At 46.8% G+C, this 19,415-nt stretch overlaps 1 protein-coding gene across 8 annotated transcripts in view; it reads right to left on the bottom strand.

Moving 5' to 3' along the window:
* LOC119971491 (RNA-binding Raly-like protein) overlaps window positions 1-19,415 on the bottom strand; it is a 1,731,169-nt gene that overhangs the window by 371,769 nt on the left and 1,339,985 nt on the right. For all 8 annotated transcript variants that reach the window (XR_005461849.1, XR_005461852.1, XR_005461853.1 and 5 more), the window contains exon 5: window positions 13,539-13,614. Coding sequence is in view for 1 of the 8 variants with exons in the window: in XM_038807076.1 (XP_038663004.1) it covers window positions 13,539-13,614 (76 nt within the window). In the remaining 7 variants the exon portion in view is untranslated. The remainder of the gene's footprint in view (window positions 1-13,538; window positions 13,615-19,415) is intronic.

Raw genomic sequence — 19,415 nt, 5'->3', positions numbered from 1 at the left:
CATCAGAAGGGTTGAACTACAAAGCTAAGGGGTTTCCCAATACCACACACATAGCCATTTGTTCAGGGCCTCGTGGTGTTATAGTGGTATGTCACTGGACCAGTAATCCGGAGGCCCAGGCTAATGTCCAGCAGATATGGGTTCAAATCCTGTTAGGAAAACAAATATTTTAAGGGATTTATATTCGTATTGGTAAACATTAGAAATAAGGTATTGTTTTAAGTGGATTTAATTTCATGTTTCTGTTCCCTGAAGGGTAAAACCTAGCGTTAGATTCAGACTGGAGAAAGGTGTTTGTATGTGCAGGGGTTAGCTTTAATTCTAACTGTGATTCTTTTGTGCTTAGAGAGGGTTTTGGCATGAAGAATAAATAGAACTAGCAGGGGTGGCTTAGCAACTGGAATCCCTTGGAAGGATAAAAAAAGCTTTTAATTTTAGTTTTAGCTGAATTTGTTGGCAGTTGGAGATAGGACCCCAGGGAGTGAACATCTCTCAACTCTGCCAGTAGAAAGACCGGGAGCTGTAAAGAGACAGGCTTCTGGACAAATTACAGTCCAGATAACCAGGGAATTATGGCAGAAAGAGTGTCTAAGATGACTGGAGTTAAGTAAACAAAGACTAAGGTGATGTTCAAAAGAATTAAACGAAGAGTAAACAAAATGTTCTGAGTTAAAGAGACAATTGCGGTGACCACGTTTAAAGTGGGACCTTCAATGGTTAATCAAATGTCTGATGCCATTTTAATAGTCTGGGAATCGAGAGTTAAAGCAATTGTGAGCAGTTTTCACAGCAGTCATTGCAAATAAATCCTAAAGGGTTAGTGTAAAATCCTGGACTGGATTCGCCGTTAAAAGTGGAGCACAAGATATGTTTAAAAGTATCATTTGGAGGACAGCAATGTGGTGCAGTGGTTAGCACTGTTGCCTCATGGCGCTGAGGATGCAGGTTCGATCCTGGTCCTGGTTCACTGTCCATGTGGAGTTTTCACATTCAACCCCGTGTTTGCATGGGCCTCACCCCCACAACCCAAAGATATGCAGGCTAGGTGGATTGGCCATGCTAAATAAGCCCATAATTTAAAAAAAAAAGAATTGGGTACTCTAATTTTTTTTTTAAAGTGTCATTTGGAAAAGCCGCTCTGGATTTTGGAATGCAAATTGCTAACAGAAAGCATAATTATGAGAGAAGATTTTAAAGTGGATTTTTGGGAGTGGAGGTTAAAACTCACATGACAATCATCTGGCAGGATTCTGAAGAGACATCCACAAGGATTCACTTGGGGTTCAGAGTGGAGAGTGCATTTTCCCACTGTCATCTTGTGTGCTTAAAAGTGGCTTTGTGTTAATGAGATCATTGTAGATTAACATATACTTTGTAATCCGTGTTACTTTTAAAAACTGTGTGTAATTGTTAAGTTAAGAGGGGAGTAAAGGAGTATTGTTTCAAAATCCAATTTTTTCATGTTTAATAAATAATTTTTTCTTCTTGTTGAAACTAATTAGTGGTCATGTGATTTTGTTCCTCCACACTTTATTTAAGAAAATTAAAGTTATGGGTTCCATTCTGGGATCTTCCCATCCTGTTATAATATCAACTGGGATTGGAACAATCCCACCATGGCAACTAGTGGAATTTGAATTCAATTAAGAGCTAGTCACATTAATGGTGACCATGCAACAAAGATTGAATGTCATTAAAAACCCATCTGGTTCACAATTGTCCTTCAGGGAAGGAAATCTACTATCCTTACCCAGCCTGGCCTACATGTGACTCCGTGACCCACAGCAATATGATTGACTTGTTAGAAAATCTCTAATTTGATGGTGAGTTGCTCTTCTCATGGCGGTGGTCATGAGTATTGTTGTCTCCCTTATCAAAGATAGTTGTCCAATAGCCAGCAGTTAGGGTAGCGGAAAGTGGGCTCTCTCAGGGAAATGTTGATAGGACAGAGCTGACAATGAAAGATTTAAACCAAGCCAACTCCCAGTGCATGAGCCAGCCAGGTCCTCAGCAATCCAGGATGCTGTTTAGCATTGCACAGCCAGCTCCGAAAGTATCCACAAGTTCATGGCGATTTGTATTTTTCCAAATTGGATCCAGAGAACGTTACAAGGTTCAGGTGGTCCTAACGACACAAGCAGCTTGCTGGTGATGTGTGTTGGGGAACTGCAATTTTAGTTACACTGGCATGTGCCCCCACAGGGTTGCCAACACTCCAGGAGGACCTGGAACCTTGAGGGATTAAACTTTAATCGTTCCAGTCACTGATGCAGGAAAGGTAGGAGGAAAATCATAGAGGCATCGAAGAACTGTGTGGCTTTATCAGGGTTCCTTGGCCATTTTGTTCTAAAAGTGCAGGAGATTGGGAAAGCAGCTGTTTCATGGGAGAAGGGGGTTGAAAGTGAGGGGTGAAAGCTCGGGATTAAACCTCTAGGAGGGCATCCAACCCGAGTTGGCAACCGTAGTTCCGGCCGCATACAGAAAACTCCTCGGTGTTGACTCTCGGCGTTGTTGAACAAGGTTTTCATCATTTGTGATGAACGCCAGTATCTGGACAGATGTTGATAATTAAATGTTAATGACCACATCGCTCAAAACCGAATTCTACTCATCCCCAACCTGCTTCGCTTTGTGTCGCACAGACGAAAAAACAGGCAATAATTAATAATCTTTATTGTCACAAGTAGGCTTGCATTAACACTGCAATGAAGTTACTGTGAAAATCCCCTAGTCACCACATTCCGGTCCCTTTTCAGGTACACAGGGGGAGAATTCAGAATGTCCAATTCACCTAACAGCACATCTTTCGGGATTTGTGGGAGGAAACCGGAGCACCCGGAGGAAACCCACGCAGACACAGGGCGAATGTGCAGACTCCGCACAGACAGTGACCCAAGACGGGAATCGAACCCGGGACCCTGGTGCTATGAAGCAACAGTGCTAACCACTATGCTACTGTACCACCTAATATTTATTATTAATTAAAATTATTAATTATTAAGAAACCTGAGGGCTCAGCCTCAGATAGAAGGGATGATCCTTGCCAATATTTGCAAATATTGGCATGGCCAATATTCCCTTGCTTAACATTTTCTGTTGTGAAATAAATGTTCCTGATCTTTGAGAGCCTCATATCTAGTTTCCTTTTCTCCCCTGACCTCCAGGCAGACAGAGGAAATTGCGTTTCATTTTTTTTTAAACAACCTGAGGGATTTTTGATTAGCCCTGCTTTGACTGATATTAAGAGAATAACTGAAGGTACAAGCCCCCAGAGAGAGAACAAATTCCTTCATCACACCGATAAGAACACAGCTCCAGTGAAGGAGAGAGACAGAAAAATCTCTCATGTAGGGAACACCAATCCCTACAATAAAGCCACAAGGGATTTGTAAAATATTATCAGTGAAGCACACTACTGCGAGTATCAAAGTTGAGACGAAAATAATGAATTCAAAACTGGTGCAGCCCTGGGATTAAAGACACGGAAATTGGGTTTTAAAAAGGATTACAAAAATATATATATATAAATCAATAGCTGAGGGATTTTTAACTTCATTCCATTATGTTCTGTGATTTCTCAACTGTATAAAGGTTTGAATGAGGAAGTCCAGGTCAGGATTCTTTTTCAGAAAAGAATTAAGAGACAAACGTTTCAGTCAATTCGACGCCAAGGTCAAAAATTGGTCACCTGAGGGCAAGGTTTACATGTAGGCCATAGGCCAGAAAGGCCTGGTCGATCTATATTCTTTCTGAAGCAGCTTGACCTCTGCCGCAATGGCACTACAATCGAGCCTTGGTGGGACAATCTTTGATTGGAGAATGTAGAACAGGAGAATCTCTCACTGAAAAGTATGGGTAATGAAATGAAAAATGAAATGAAAATCGCTTATTGTCACGAGTAGGCTTCAATGAAGTCACTGTGAAAACATTCCACATTCCGGCGCCTGTTCGAGGAGGCTGGTACGGGGATTGATTTTGCTGCTGACCTGTCTTGGTCTGCTTTAAAAGCCAGCGATTTAGCCCAGTGTGCTAAACGACAGGTCAGAGGCAATTCGACTCCACCCACCAGCATTCCATAAAGTCCACAGAATATTGCAATACAGAAGGAGGCCCTCGGGCACACGGGATCTGCACTGACCCTCTGAAAAAGCACCCTGCCTGGACCACTCCTCTGCCTGATCCCCGCAACGCTACCCAATCTGCACATTTTGGACACGAAGGGGCAATTTAGCATGGCCAATCCACCTAACACTGTGGGATGAAGCTGGAGGAAGTGCAAACTCCACACAGACAGTCACCTAAGGCTGGAATTGAACACTAAAAATCTCTGATAATTAGCTGTAAAGCCATTTGTCTTAGGAGGATAAAAGGCAAAAAAGGTGTGAGCGCATTGTAGTCGGAGGCCAGAATTCACCTGATGACACTTTGAGGAATATGGCCTAGCAGAGTTGGAAACCATGCTGCCAGCAAACACGATGGCTGGATGTTAAGGGTGCAATGTTCCCCGCCACCATCAGTTAAAAGGTCAGTGCTTAGCCCATCCACAATCCCAACAGCTGCCCCGCAGGAGTTTGACGCTGCGAGCATAATGAATTGCATTAAGGCACCCTGTCCCTATCTCGGGAGGAAGCCTTGCCTTAGAGAGCTGCTGGCGAATCAGATTGCCAACAGCTCTGGGGTGCCAGCAGTGGCAGGCGGGAGCGGTAGCCACTGCTGAGACTACAGACAGTCTCAACTCAAGAGGTAAGGTGGGCTGGCAGAGGGATGAGGAGGTTGCAGGACTTTGTTTGAGAGGTCGGCTAGGGTCAGGGGCAGAGAAGGTGAAGGAGAAAGTAAGACCCTGAGTCTTCTGGGGGAGGTTGGGGTGGGAGGGGTGCTTTGATGGGCCTGAGGGACCTCAAAGGAGCCTCTGTGCCCTGCCCATTTGCTTGACACTAAACTGTGCATCTGGCATAAACCCCTTAAGTGACCATTAATAGGCACCTCCCCTGAGCGCCCCCCCCCCCCCCCCCCCGAACCACCACCACCCAACTGCCAATCCCCTCACTCTATAAAATTTTAGACTTGTCGGGGACGGGCAGGTGGATGGCAGGAAGCCCACCCGCTGGTTTTATACGGATCAGCTGGCGGGGGTATTCGCAGACATCTTCAACCTCTCTTTACAACAATCTGAGGTCCCTGTCTGTTTCAAGAAGACGACCATCATCCCTATACCAAAAAAGGTCAAGCAGCGTGCCTTAATGACTATCGTCCAGGGCTCTGACAACCATCATCATGAAGTGCTTCGAAAGGTTAGTCATGGCACAAATCAACTCCAGCCTCCCGGATTGCCTTGATCCACTACAGTTTGCCAACCTCTGCAACAGGTCCACAGCAAATACCATCTCCATGGCCCTGCACTCAACCCTGGAACACCAAACTCCGTGGCCTTGGCCTCGGATCCTCCCTCTGCGACTTGATCCTGAACTTTCTAACTCACAGGCCACAATCAGTAAAGATCGGCAACAACACCTCCTCCACGATCATCCTTGACACCGGTGCCCACAAGGCTGTGTATCAGCCCCCTACTATACTCCGTATAAACCTATGACTGTGTGGCCAAATTCCCTTCCAACTCAATTTTCAAATTTGCTGATGACACCACCACCGTGGGTCGGATTTCAAACAATGACGAGACAGAGTACAGGAATGAGCAGAGAATCTGGTGAACTGGTGCGACGACAATAATCTCTCCCTCAATGTCAACAAAACGAAGGAGATTGTCATCGACTTCAGGAAACATAGTGGAAAACATGCCCCTGTCTACATCACTGGGAACGAAGTAGAAAGGGTCGAGAGCTTCAAGTTTTTAGGTGTACAGATCACCAACAGCCTGTCTTGGTCCCCCCATGCCGACACTATAGTTAAGAAAACCCACCATTGACTCTACTTTCTCAGAAGACTAAGGAAATTTGGCATGTCAGATACGACCCTCACCAACTTCTACAGATGCACCACTAAGAACATTCTTTCTGGTTGTATCACAGCTTGGTATGGAGCCTGCTCTGCCCAAGACCGCAGGAAAGTACAAAAGGTTAGGAATGTAGCCCAGTCCATCACGCAAACCAGCCTCCCATCCATTGACTCTATAATTCCCGCTGCCTCAGAAAGGCAGTCAACATAATTAAGGACTCCACGCACCCGTGACATACTCTCTTCCAACTTCTTCCGTCAGGAAAAAGACACCAAAGTTTGACGTCGCGTACCAACCGACTCAAGAACAGCTTCTTCCCTACTGCCATCAGACTTTTGAATGGACCTACATCGTATTAAGTTGATCCTTTCTCTACACCTTGCTATAACTGTAACCTGGGGCGGGATTCTCCGGGAATCGGCGGGGCGGGCAGAAACGGCGCAGTGGAATGGCGGGAACCACTCCGGCGTCGGGCCGCCCCAAAGGTGCGGAATCCTCTGCACCTTCAGGGGCTAGGCCAGCGCCAGAGTGGTTTGCGCCCCGCCGACCGGCGTGGAAGGACTTTGGCACCGCGGCAGCCAGGGCCGAAGTGACTCCGCTGGCTGGCGGGGTCCGCGCATGCACGGGAGCATCAGCGGCTTCTGACATCATCCCCGCGCATGCGCGGGGGGGGGGGTTCATCTTCGCGCTGGCCATCGTGGAGGCTTACGCGGCCGGTGCGGAGGAATAGAGTGCCCCTACGGCACAGGCCCGTCCGCTAATCGGTGGGCCCCAATCACTGGCCAGGCCACCGTGGGCGGCCCCCTCCGGGGCCAGATCGCCCTGCGCCCCCCCTCCCAGGACCCCGGAGCCCGCCCGAGCCGCCAGGTCCCACTGGTAAGGGACCTACTCCAATCTACACTGGCGGGACCTGCATAGAACGGGTGGGGCTTCAGCCCATCGCTGGCCGGAGAATCGCCGGGGGGGGGGATGCTGCGAGCGGTCGCCGATTGTCGCGGCGCGATTCCCACCCCCGCCAAATCTACAGCGCTGGAGGATTCGTCAGCTGGCGGGGGCGGGATTCATGCCGCCCCCTGGCAATTCTCTGACCCGGTGGGGGGTCGGAGAATCCCGCCCATTATATTCTGCAGTCTCTCCTTCCTTTCCTATGTACGGTATGCATTGTTTGTACAGCATGCAAGAATAAATACTTTTCACTGTATAGTAATACATGTGACAATAAATCAAATCAAATCAAAATATACCAGTCACCTGCCTTCAAACCTGCTGGCAGGGGAAGAGTAGATACGGACTTGGAGATTGCCAAATAACCACATGGACAAGATAAGCGAGATTCTCTGGCATCTGGTGAACTATAGGGAGCAGATTTCAGGGCCCTCATGAGACAAGGGAAGAATCTTTAGAGTGGGAAAGAATAAAGGATCGCCCACAGGTCAAGCTTCAATTGTGTCAGGCCTGCCTTAGTTTATCCCATTCTACAATTCACATTGAATAATAGCTAGCAATCTATGTACATTTGCTGGAGTGTCAGGCATTTCTTTCATGCTTTATTATGTCTTGGTGCAAACTGCTGTACGTCAGCAGTAAACACCCGACAAATTGGATGCCAGTTACTGGACAGAAGTCCGTCCATGAGACAGAGGTAGCAATTGTCAACTGTCCAGGTTTCCAAGATGGATGCTGTAGAATGGAATTTAGCGTGCAGTTTAGTTGCCCGCTTAAGGGAATTTATTAATATCTAGTTGCTTGGCTACATTATAAGAAAAGGCACTTGCTAAAAGCATGATGGGATACTTGGCTGTATTTTTCTGATTGTTTCTGTAACAGACTCTTGGAAGGTCGAATAATGTATACAAATGCTACAGATGCAGTCGTTTTCTGCTGACAAAAATTGTTTTAGCCAGAGACAGAAAACATACGAGATAACTTATCCTGAATATTCCCAAGGTTTATTTTGTATAAACATGGCCCGCGGAAGCCTGTTTTTTGTTCTCGAGGTTGTTTATTTCATGGTATAAATATATGTTCTCAATTTTGTAAGGTAGGGTGTTTGGTGTGGCTTCCGACCATTACAACGCCTCCATGATTCGTGTCCAAATAAATTACCTGAAACAAAGCTCGAAGCCTCTGACAATTTTATTTCCATGACAGATGCAGAGGACACTCAAGCTCCATATGCCTTAGTTACCAGCCTCCCCTACAAATGTATAAAATGCAAATGTGAGTCATTTATTAATATTGAAAACCACTCTGGCCAACAAACAACCAGGGGTAATTAAGGAAGATGATTTCACAGGCCGAGCGAGACGCAGGTTCTGAGCCTCTCCAACAGCACCGGGGAAGAACACGAACAGGAACTGAATAAAGGAGGGGCCCAGGTTTGATCTCTGATCGCTACTCAGGCAGCCGAATACAGCCAGGGTCTGCGCTACACCTCAGCAAGCTGCAATTGGCCCGGGACGGAGAGAAATTTGCCAAAACTGAAATGGAGGTCGCCATAATAGACCAGTTAGATTTCAACATTCCTAAAATCAGGAACCCCATTAGAAAATTCCAATGTAACTTTGGTTGACCGTGATATCCCTCAACCAATAGTGACAAGGCCATGTGACTGATACAACAATAGCTTTCATTTTTGTCATACATCATAAAAGACATAAACATTCTGAAGCACTTCGCTGGAGCACTCTCAGACAGAATGTGAAGCAGGGGTTACTATGGTGACCAGAAACTTCGCCAAAGTCAAATCAACATTTACAAAATGAGTCGTTGCTAAAATTTACTCAGAACTGCTGCGAATGGGTAGGAGAGAGTTTTAAGAAGAAGTTGCAAAGTTCCAGTGGCTGTGTCACCCAATTACAGTGACTTAAAGGAAGAGAGAAAAAGGCGAGGTTTACAGGGAAAGCTCCAAAGCTTCAGGCCTACACAATTGAAAGCATGGCCGCCAAGGGTGGGATGAAGGAAACTGGGGTGCACAAGAGGCCAGATTTAGAGGACAAAAATCTCAAAGGGTTGTGGGACAGGATGCTCCAGGTAGATTTTCCTGAATACAAATTCCCATCTGGTAGTTGTATTCTCACTGGACTAGTAATCTAGAGCCCTCAGGTAGTCTGGGGACTCGGGTGTGATTGCCACCATGGGTGAAATTTGAATTCAATAAAAATCTGGAATTCAATAAACATCTGGATGGCCATGATTCAATTGTCGAAAAAGCCCATCTGGTTCACTAATATCCTTTAGTGAAGGAAATCTGCCACCCTTACCTGATCGGGCCTACATGTGGCTCTAGACCCACAGCAATGTTACTTGTAAATGGCCGAGCAGACCATCCAGTTCAAGGGAAATTAGGGATGGGCAATAAATGCCCATAAATTCTGCCCCAGCCAGCGACGCTCATATCCCCTGAATATCTTGCTCTGTAGGCATTCCCACAAATCCACATCCATTTGAATCACAGGATGGTGAGAAGGGTGTGCAGTTGTGGCTGACATTCCTCTGCCTACACTACAGGGCACTGAAGCTAAATATAACAGCACTAGTCTATGCCCCAGCTGAGAACATTTAATGCAACACAGGCCAGAAATACAAATTATTTCACTCTCATTTAGTACGCCTACTAATGAAACAATTGAGATAAATTTTGAAGAGATGATGAGAATGGGTGGGAGAAGCACGATATAATGGCCAACGGTCAGTGACTCCATAAGTAAGTCAGTGACTCCACTGCAAGCAACCTACGGGAGTAACCGCACTTATACCATCAGGCTTTAATGCAACAGGCTTCTTGTGTGATGTTCACATATTTCACCTTCTCAAGTTGATCCCACCACATTCGGTGACTGACCCATAACCATGGCCAGATTTTTAAATTGGTAAAGGGCCCAGATTAGAGGCAATTTGGTGCCGCCAGCCTCTGAGTCAGCTCGCTGCCACAATCCCATCCCCGAGCCATTTTCGATGAGGATGGCCAAGGGGTAGATTTACTGCCTGCCCCTTACCAACAGGCAACCAACAGAGGGCGATTATTTTCGATTAACGGGCCCATATAGGCCATCCCATGCTAACTCGGGTTTTCAGTCAGCAATGCATGCAGCCTACGTTGGCCTGGATAATGTCAAGGCAAACATGGGGGTTTGAGAGAGGAAGGTTAGGGTGGATGGCGTGATGGATAACGTAAGGGAACCATCTGCACTACTGCAAACCCAAGCAACTGGCTAACTAGAGATGTGGCGATTGGCCATTCCTTGGACGGGTGACCCTTCAAGGCCAGGCAGTTGAGTGATTCATCCACAATGAGAAAAATTCACCTTTGCCTGTCCCTCACTGCCTCCATTTTCCACATCAGCAGTTCCCCACTAGGCCAGTGGGACTGCCAATCACCGAGAGCTGGATATTAATGGAATCTAAACCAGTTGGTAAAGTCAAAACCAAGAAACAGAGCTTTTCTTTACTGAGAGAGTTTATTCACTTTGTTCAGTATCAACTTGCCTTGCACATACCCAGTGTCCCAGCCACCCCCCATTTATACTCTTTTGAATAAAATGAAAATCAATAAATTAAACACAAATGAGAGGGGATGACAGCCCCTGGTGAAACACTGGAACTAAAACATAACATCAAAAGGAGACTCAATAAATTCAATCAAAATGTCATTCCCAAGGGTGATGATGCAATGATGCACCTCAGCCCCCACGGCAGCCGCTGGTCACAGAATATACCTCGGGCTGGATTCTCCGATTTCCAGAGTAAGTGCTGACTCCGGAGTGGGAACAGTGGCATTTTATGCTAGATAAAACAGTGCAACAGTGCACCGATTCCGGGACCGTTAGGGGGCTAGGAGCCACACCGGGTAAAGATCCCGGCTCCCATGCCGAAAGTGGCTGGAGAATGGCCGGGTCCATGGCCACGCATGCGCACAGCAGCGGCCTGCAGTGGCCGCGCAACATGGCGCCGGATGCAAGCAGATCCGGCCTGCCAAATGATGACCCCCCAGTAACCCCCTCGCTACTCCCGCACCATCCCCACCAGTCCCCCACAGCCCTCGCCGAAGCTCAGCTTGCAACCCCTGATTGAGAATGCAGCCCCAATTGTACTTCACCTCCAATCTCGCACAGCTGAAATGCTCCTCAGGGCACAACCCAGGTTTGGAAGGGGGTCATTCATGCCAGAATATCTTTCACAGTTTTTATTAATAATCTTTATTGTCACAAGTAGGCTTACATTAACACTGCAATGAAGTTACTGTGACAAGCCCCTAGTTGCCACATTCTGGCGCCTGTTTGGGTACACAAGGAAAATTCAGAATGTTCAAATTACCTAATAGCATGTCTTGCGGGACTTGTGGGATGAAACCGGAGCACCCGGAGGATACCCACACAGATACGGGGGAGAACGTGCAGACTCCGCACAGACAGTGACCCAAGCCGGGAATTGAATCTGGGACCGTGGAGCTGTGAAGCAACAGTGCTAACCACTGTGCTATCCTGCTGTCCATTTCAAGTTTGATACTGACAAAAAGTCACAGGAACATTGTTACGCTTTCGGAAACTCTGGAGAAAAGGCTAATGCTGTCACTATGGTGGCTTTTTCTGTAGAGGGCCATGCCCAATGCATGTCACTGTTGAATCCAATTTGAATTGTATATAGTTTGGGCCACAATCGAGAGTCAGATGGTAGTTTTAGGGGTATTATGCATGGCGGGTAAGGGACATACTCGGAAATGTTTGCTCAAATGGAAAATGGCCATAGTTTCTAGAGCTTGGGGCCCTATCAGATGAAGGCATGGCCACCAGTGGCGGAACATTTAAAATAGGAATGCTTACCAGGGTGACAAATTAGACCTAATACACGGGGTGCCAGTTTCCGTTGGGACATACATCCCACAGAGAGGAAGGAAAATCAAGTTCACTCATTTATTTGACCTACATGAGAAACAAACGTCAGAGAATAATAGGATTAGTTTGCACTAGAAAGTGTGGAGGGGAGATTCACCAGTATGTTGCCTGGTTGGAGCGTTTCAGCTGTGAAGAGAGACTGGTTAGTCTTGGGCTGTTCTCTTTAGAGCACAGAAGGCTGACGGGAGACCTGATTAAGGTGTATAAGATTATGAGGGATGTAGGTAGGGTAGATAGGAAGGAACCTTTCCCCTTAGTAGAGGGGTCAAAAACCAAGGGGCTTAGATTTAGGTCAAGGGGCAGGAGGTTTATAGGGGATTTGAGGGGAAAAAAATCACTCCGTGGGTGGTGGGAAACTGGAACTCACTGATTGAAAGGTTGTTAGAGGCGGGAACCACATTTAGGAAGCATTTAGAGGGCTTTAATTGCCATAGCAGACAAGGCTACAAACCAAGAGCTGGAAAATGGGACTAGAATACATAGGTGCTTGATGGCCGGTTCAGACGCGATGGGCTGAAGGGCCTCTTCTGTGCTGTAAAAACTCTATGACTCTACAAATACAACACACTAGGAGGCTATTCAGTCCATTATGTCTGTGCCAGCCCTTTGAAAGAGCAATTGAATTTGTTATACTCTCCTGCTCTTTCTCAAATCCTGTCAACATTTTCCCTATCAACAATTGTCGTTTGAAAGTGATTATTGAATCTGCTTTCACTGCACTTTCAGGTGACGCATTCCAGATCTTCAAAACTCACTGCATTTAAAAAATTGTCTTCATCTCACGGCTGTTATTTTGCCAAATACCTTAAACCTGCGATAACCTCTGCTTCTTGATCTTCCGAAAATTGGAGTCAGTTTCTCCTTGCATACTATATTAAAACACTTCATGATTTTTAACGCCTGTATTAAAACTACCAGTAATCTTGTCTGCTTGAATGGGAACAATCCCACATTCCCTCGCCTCTCCACATAACTGAAGTCCTCAGGATCTCCGTCTTTGTGTCATGTAAGCTGACAGCAAAAACCCTCAGTTTGTTCCAACCCCATTAGGGAATGCGCCAATTGCAGGATATGAACGGGCAATGGATGGCAAGCTGCTGCTACTTTTTTTTTAGTTGTAATTTTTTGTTTCAAATACAAAGATCGGAACACGATAATAAACAAGCTTCAATAAACAAGCATCGATGCATTATACCGATGGGGCGCACAAGCTTTGAGGACTGCAGGTTCACGCTTCAAGTGAGAAGGTGGTAAACGCAGATAAAGGCAAACATGCTGATCCTTTCTCTTTTAAATGAATGCTTTCATGTGCTGGCAGTATGTGGAGGGTACTCCACCAGACAAAGCAATTTGGAAACTAATTGCGGTTCATAAATTATCTCCCTGTTGCACAGAGCCTGAGAACGGATGTCATTTTTCTTGCTTCTCTTTGTTTGTTTAAATTATAAGCTCTCTCTCTCTTCCCCCCCCCCCCCCCCCCCCCCCCCACCTGCCCCCCATACAAATCTCCTCAACTGGTTGCTACAGTAACAATAAATCAATTTGCCATGCTAATACATTGCACTGAGCGTTGGGTTGCCCACGAGGAACGTAATTCCAACGATAAGGACAACAGCATTGCTCCCGGGACTAGCTGTGAACAAGCTCCTATTGAAGCACTGTTAGGTGGCAATGTGCGCTGCTGTACTCACCCATACAAAGCACTGATGGGTCTCTTCTGTCCCGCTTTGGGTCGGTATGGTTTGGGTTCCCCAGCCATGTTTATATCTGTAAATGCAGAGCACACAAGACAAAAAAAGACGTTTACACACATCATTATTTGTATAATCACCTGTCTTCTCTACCTCCAGCGACGGTTGGAATGGCACTGTTCCAGATCACACTTGTACTCCAATTAGAGGCGCTCCGTTAAATGGATCACAATGTTAACCGCTCCACCTTTCCTGTGGGCACTGACTAGGGCAGAGCACCAAGTCCCATTCACCCCCTGTGTCTGCTTGGCTACTTTGGTTCCCCAATCCAGCAACTCCACAAATTCAAACTTCTCATTCTTGAGCTCAAATCCCTCCCTATTTCTGTAACCTCGTTCAGTCCCCCCACCCTCTGCCCGCTTATTCTGGCCAGTGTGCACTCCCAATTTCCAGCACCCCACTGTTGGTGGCCTTGCCCTTAGCTGCCAAAGTCTAGAATTCTTACTTACAAACGAATTAGGAGCAGGAGTAGGCCACTCAGCTCCTGAAGCCTGCTCCGCCATTGAATAAGGTCATGGCAGATCTAATTGTGACCGCAACTTCACAGGCCGCCTGCCCCCCCCATATCCTTGACTCCTTTGTTCGCCAAGAATCGATCTTCCTCTGCCTTGAAAGATATTCACTGACCCTGCCTCCACTGCTCTCTGAAGAAGAGAGTTGCAAAAATTTAGGGCCCTCAGAAAAAATGTCTCCTCACCTCTGCCCAAAATGGGAGACCCCTGTGACATTATGTGAAATGTTTAGAATACAAAGGGTTAATGTCATATCATAATTAACCACTAGATGGAGCTAGATGCAGAACTACATAAAGCACTGACTCACAGACTTCAGAAGGATGGAGAGGAGAGCAGAGGAGCAGTGAGAGAGATTAGAGTACAGCTATAGATAGAGTGTAGAAACTAGTGTTAGTTAAGTATAGATTACTAGATTATTGTTTACTATTGGAGTAAGTGGTCGAGTTTTAATAAGCAGCATAAATAAATGTTAGCTTTGTTAATCTTAGCTTCTGTGGTCTTTATGAACACTACAATATCCATCCTGAGAACAAGAATCACAAAGAACCCCACAACCCCTTACTTGTAAACTATACCCCCTAGTTCTAGTCTCTCCCACAAGGGGAAACATCCTTTCAGCATCCACCCTCAAGTCCCCTCAGGATCTTTTATGTTTCAATAAGATCACCTCGCAATCATGTGAACATGATTCTTCCTCTGATCCTCTCTCCATCTCTCACTCTCTCCACTGTTAATTTGTCCTTCAAGCTCAGCTCTTTGGACAAGGTTTTGGTCACCACACCGCCTGTTGTCAAGTCTTGTCTGACAACTCTCTTGTATGGTGCTTTGGGGGATGGTGGGGTGTGTTTTAAAGGCGCTGTGTAAATGAAAGTGTTGTTGTAAAATATTCCACTGCTTCTAGGTGCCCTCTCGTTATTTTACATATGGGCCCACTCTTCATGTGAGAGGCTTGAAGGTGATTATCAACAGACTGCCTTGCAATGAGGGTGTGGACGGGGAGGAGGATTTGGGGGACCGATTGGGGGGAAGGGACGGGATCACCCACCTTATAGCCGGAGCCTGTCCTCACCCGTGTCCAGCAGATTGTGAGCAGGAATGCCGGCTGATTTTCCTTGCAGGGCAATAAGGGCAGGACTTTACTGCTTTGGCTTGGTACCTTGATGACAGAGATCAAATCCAGGCCCTGATCCTGAATTGTGTAGGGAGCAGTCACCTGGCATCCAATCTGACTCAAATTAATGATGGCGAGAGGGAGAGGGGGTGGTGTTGTGGCATTGTCGCTGGACTAGTAATCCGGAGACCCAGGGTAAGAAACTTGGGACCCGGATTCGAATCCCACCACGGCAGGTGGTGGAATTTAAACTCAATAAAATATCTGGAAATGTAAGTCTAATAATGACCATTGTCCATTGTCGTAAAAAGCTATCAGGTTCACTAAAGCTCTTTAGGGAAGGAAATCTACCATCCTTACCTTGTCTGGCCAACATGTGACTCCAGACACACAATAATGTGGTTGATTCTTAAATTCCCTCCAAAATGGCCCAGGAAACCACTCACGGAAAAGGAATGAAACCAGATGGACCACCCGGCATCGACCCAGGCACCGGAAACGACAACGGCAACCCCAGCCCCGTCGACCCTGTAATGTCATCCTTACTGACATCTGAGGGCTTGTGCCAAGTTGGGAGAGCTGTCTCACAGACAAGTCAAGCAAAAGCCTGACATAGTCACACTCATAGAATCATACCTTACACACAATGTCCCAGACAGCACTATCACCATTTTTGGCTATGTCCCATCTCACCAGTAGGACAGACCAAAGAGAGATAGTGGCACAGTGATATAGGGGAGAGGGTTGCCCTGGGAGTCCCCAACATCAACTCTGGACCCCATGAAGTCTCATGGCTTTAGCTTAAACATGGGCAAGGAAACCTCCTGCTAATTACCTCACACCGGCCAGCATCAGCTGATGAATCAGTACTCCTCCATGTTGAACACCACTTGGAGGAAACACTGAGGGTGGCAAGGGCACAGAATATGCTCTGGGTGCGGGACTTCAATGGCCATCACCAAGAGTGGTTGGGTAGAACCACTTCTGGCCAGCTGGCCGAGTCCTGAAGGACATAGCTTCTAGACTGGGACTGCAGCAAGTGGTGAGAGAATCAACAATAGGGAAAAACATACTCATCCTCACCAATCTACCTGCTGCAGATGCATCTGTCCGTGACAGTATCAGTATAAGTGACCACCACACAGTCTTGTGGAGACAAAGTCTCATCTTCATATTGAGGATACCCTCCATCGTGTTGTGTGGCGCTACCGCCGTGCTAAATGGGATAGACTTCGAAAAGATCTAGCAACTCAAGACATGGGCATCCAAAACTGGGCAAGACTGGCTGTGGGCCATCAGCAGCAGCAAAATTGTGCTCAACCACAATCTGCAACCTCATGACCCACATATCCCCAACTCTAACATCACCACCAAGCCAGGGGATCAACCCTGGTTCAATGAAGAGTGCAGGAGAGCATGCCAGGAGCAACATCAGGCACATGGAAAAATGAGGTGTCAACCTGGTGAAGCTACAATACAGGACTACTTGTGTGTCAAACAGCATAAGCAGCAAGTAATAGACAAAGCTAAGCGATTCCGCAACAAACGCATCAGATCCAAAATCTGCAGTCCTGCCACATCCAGCCATGAATGGTGATGGTCAATTAAACAACTGACTGGAGGAGGAGGCTTCACAAATATCCCCATCCTCAATGGTGGAGGAGCTCTGCACATCAGTGCAAAAGGCAAGGCTGAGGCATTCGCAACAATCTTCAGCCAGAAGTGCCGAGTGGATGATCCATCTCGGTCTCCTCCGGAGGTCCCCAGCATCACAGAGGTGAGTCGTCAGCCAATACAATTTATTCTACGTGATATCAAGAAATTGCTGAAGGTGCCAGATACTGCAAAGGCCCTGACAATACTCCGGTAATAGTACTGACTATTTGTGCTTCAGAACTTGCCGCACCCCTAGCCAAGCTGTTCCAGTACAACTACAACACTGGTATCTACCCGGCAATGTGAAAAATTGCCCAGGTGTGTCCTGTACACAAGAAACAGGACAAATCCATCCCAGCAAAATACCACCCTATCAGTCTTCTCTCCATCATCAGCAAAATGTTGGAAGGAAGCATCAACAGTGCTATCAAATGGCACTTACTCAGCAATAACCTGCTCATTGACACTTAGTTTGGGTTCCGTCATGGTCACTCAGCTCCTGACCTCATTACAGCCTTGGTTCAAACATGGACAAAAGAGCTGAATGCCAGGGGTGAGGTGTGATGGTCGGAGGACAATCATCTCAGCTTCAAGACATCACTGCAGGTGTTCCTCAGTGTAGTGACCTCGGCCCAACCATCTTCAGCTGCTTCATCAATGATCTCCTTTCCATCAGAAGTGGGGATGGTTGCGATGACTGCACAATGCTCAGCACCATTCACAACTCCGCTGATACTGAAGCAATCCATGTCCAAATGTAGCAACACCTGGACAATATCCAAGCTTGGGCTGATAATTGGAAAGTTACATTCGCGCCACACAAGTGCCAGGCAATGACCATCTCCTACAAGAGAGGATCTAACCATCACCCCTTGAAGCTGATTTAGCTCAGTGGGCTAGACAGCCAGTTTAACATGCAGAACAAAGGCAACAGCGCGGGTTCAATTCCCGTACCAGCCGAGAATTCTGAATTCTCCCTCAGTGTACCCGAACAGGTGCCATTTAGGGGCTTTTCACAGTAACTTCATTGCAGTGTTAATGTAAGCCTACTTGTGACAATAAAGATGATTATTATTGACATTGGCTATGCTCCAAAAGCTGCTGATTCCAAACAAACCTGTTGGACTTTAACCTGGTATTGTAAGATGTCTTACAGTCCAACGCTGGCTTCTCTACATCATGAAAAATGAAAATCGCTTATTGTCATGAGTAGGCTTCAATGCAGTTACTGTGAAAAGCCCCTAGTCGCCACATTCCGGCGCCTGTCCGGGGAGGCTGGTACGGGAATCGAACCGTGCTGCTGGCCTGCTTGAAAAGCCAGCGATTTAGCCTAGTGAGCTAAACCAGCCCCTCCCATAGGAATCCTAGTGCAAGTAGCTCACTTCCCAACAACCCCCCCAAAGCCTGTCCACCATCAAGAAGCCACAAGTCAGGAGTGTAATGGAATACTCTCCACTTGCCTGGATGAGTGCAGCTCCAACAACACTCAAGAAGCTCAACACCATCCAGGACAAAGCAGCCTGCATGATTGCTTCCCCTTCCACAAACATTCAGTCTCTTCACCACTGACGAACAGTGGCAGCCGTGTGTACCATCTACAAGATGCACTGCAGTAACTCTCCAAAGTTCCTTAGACAGCACATTCCAAATCCACAAACCGCTACCATCTACAAGGTCAAGAGCAGAAGATACCTGGAAACCCCACCGCCTGGAAGTTCCCCTCCAATTCACTCACCACCCCGATTTAGAAATATATCTCCGTTCCTTCACTGTTGCTCGGTCAAAATCCTGGAACTCCCTTCCAAACAGCGCTGTGGGTGTACCCACACCTCAGGAACTGTGGCAGTTCAAGAAGGCAACTCATGAACACCTTGTGAAGGGCAATAAATGCTGGCCTAACCAGCGACATCCACATCCCGTAAATGAATTTAAAAAAATAAAATGAACGGAAAAGACACCGTGGTTAACACTGTTTCCTCACAGCACGAGGGACCCGGGTTTCATTCCGGCCCTGAGTGACTGTCTTGTGGAATTTGCGCGTTCTCCCCCGTCTGCATGGGTTTCCTCTGGGTGCTTCAGTTTCCTCCCACAGTCCAAAGATGTGCAGGTTAAGTGGATTGGCCATGATCAATGCATGGGGTTACGGGAATAGGGCGGGGGAATGAGCCTAGGTAGAGTGCTCTTCCGGAGGATCGGTGCAGGCTCGATGGGCTGAATGGCCTCCTTCTGCACTTTAGAGATTCGGTGAATTCTATGAACGAGCTACTGTCCGCTGTTACAGATCAAAAAAATACAGAGGCTGCCTTCACCTTCAGGTGCCCACTCTGCACTTTTAAAACGTTGGAAGTGAAAAATGGCCACAGGTACTGTGGTAGCATTGAGGAGGACTGTTGGGGGACTTTAACTTTCCAAATATTGACTGGAAATACTATAGTTCGAGTACTATAGATGGGTCAGTTTTTGTGCAGTGTGTGCAGGAGGGTTTTCTGACACAGTATGTAGACAGGCCAACAAGGGGCGATGCCACATTGGATT

This window comes from Scyliorhinus canicula, chromosome 9 (assembly GCF_902713615.1).
Source record: "Scyliorhinus canicula chromosome 9, sScyCan1.1, whole genome shotgun sequence".
Lineage (NCBI taxonomy): Eukaryota > Metazoa > Chordata > Chondrichthyes > Carcharhiniformes > Scyliorhinidae > Scyliorhinus > Scyliorhinus canicula.
Note: the sequence above shows the minus strand (reverse complement) of the source record. Positions and strands in the feature narration are given on the sequence as shown.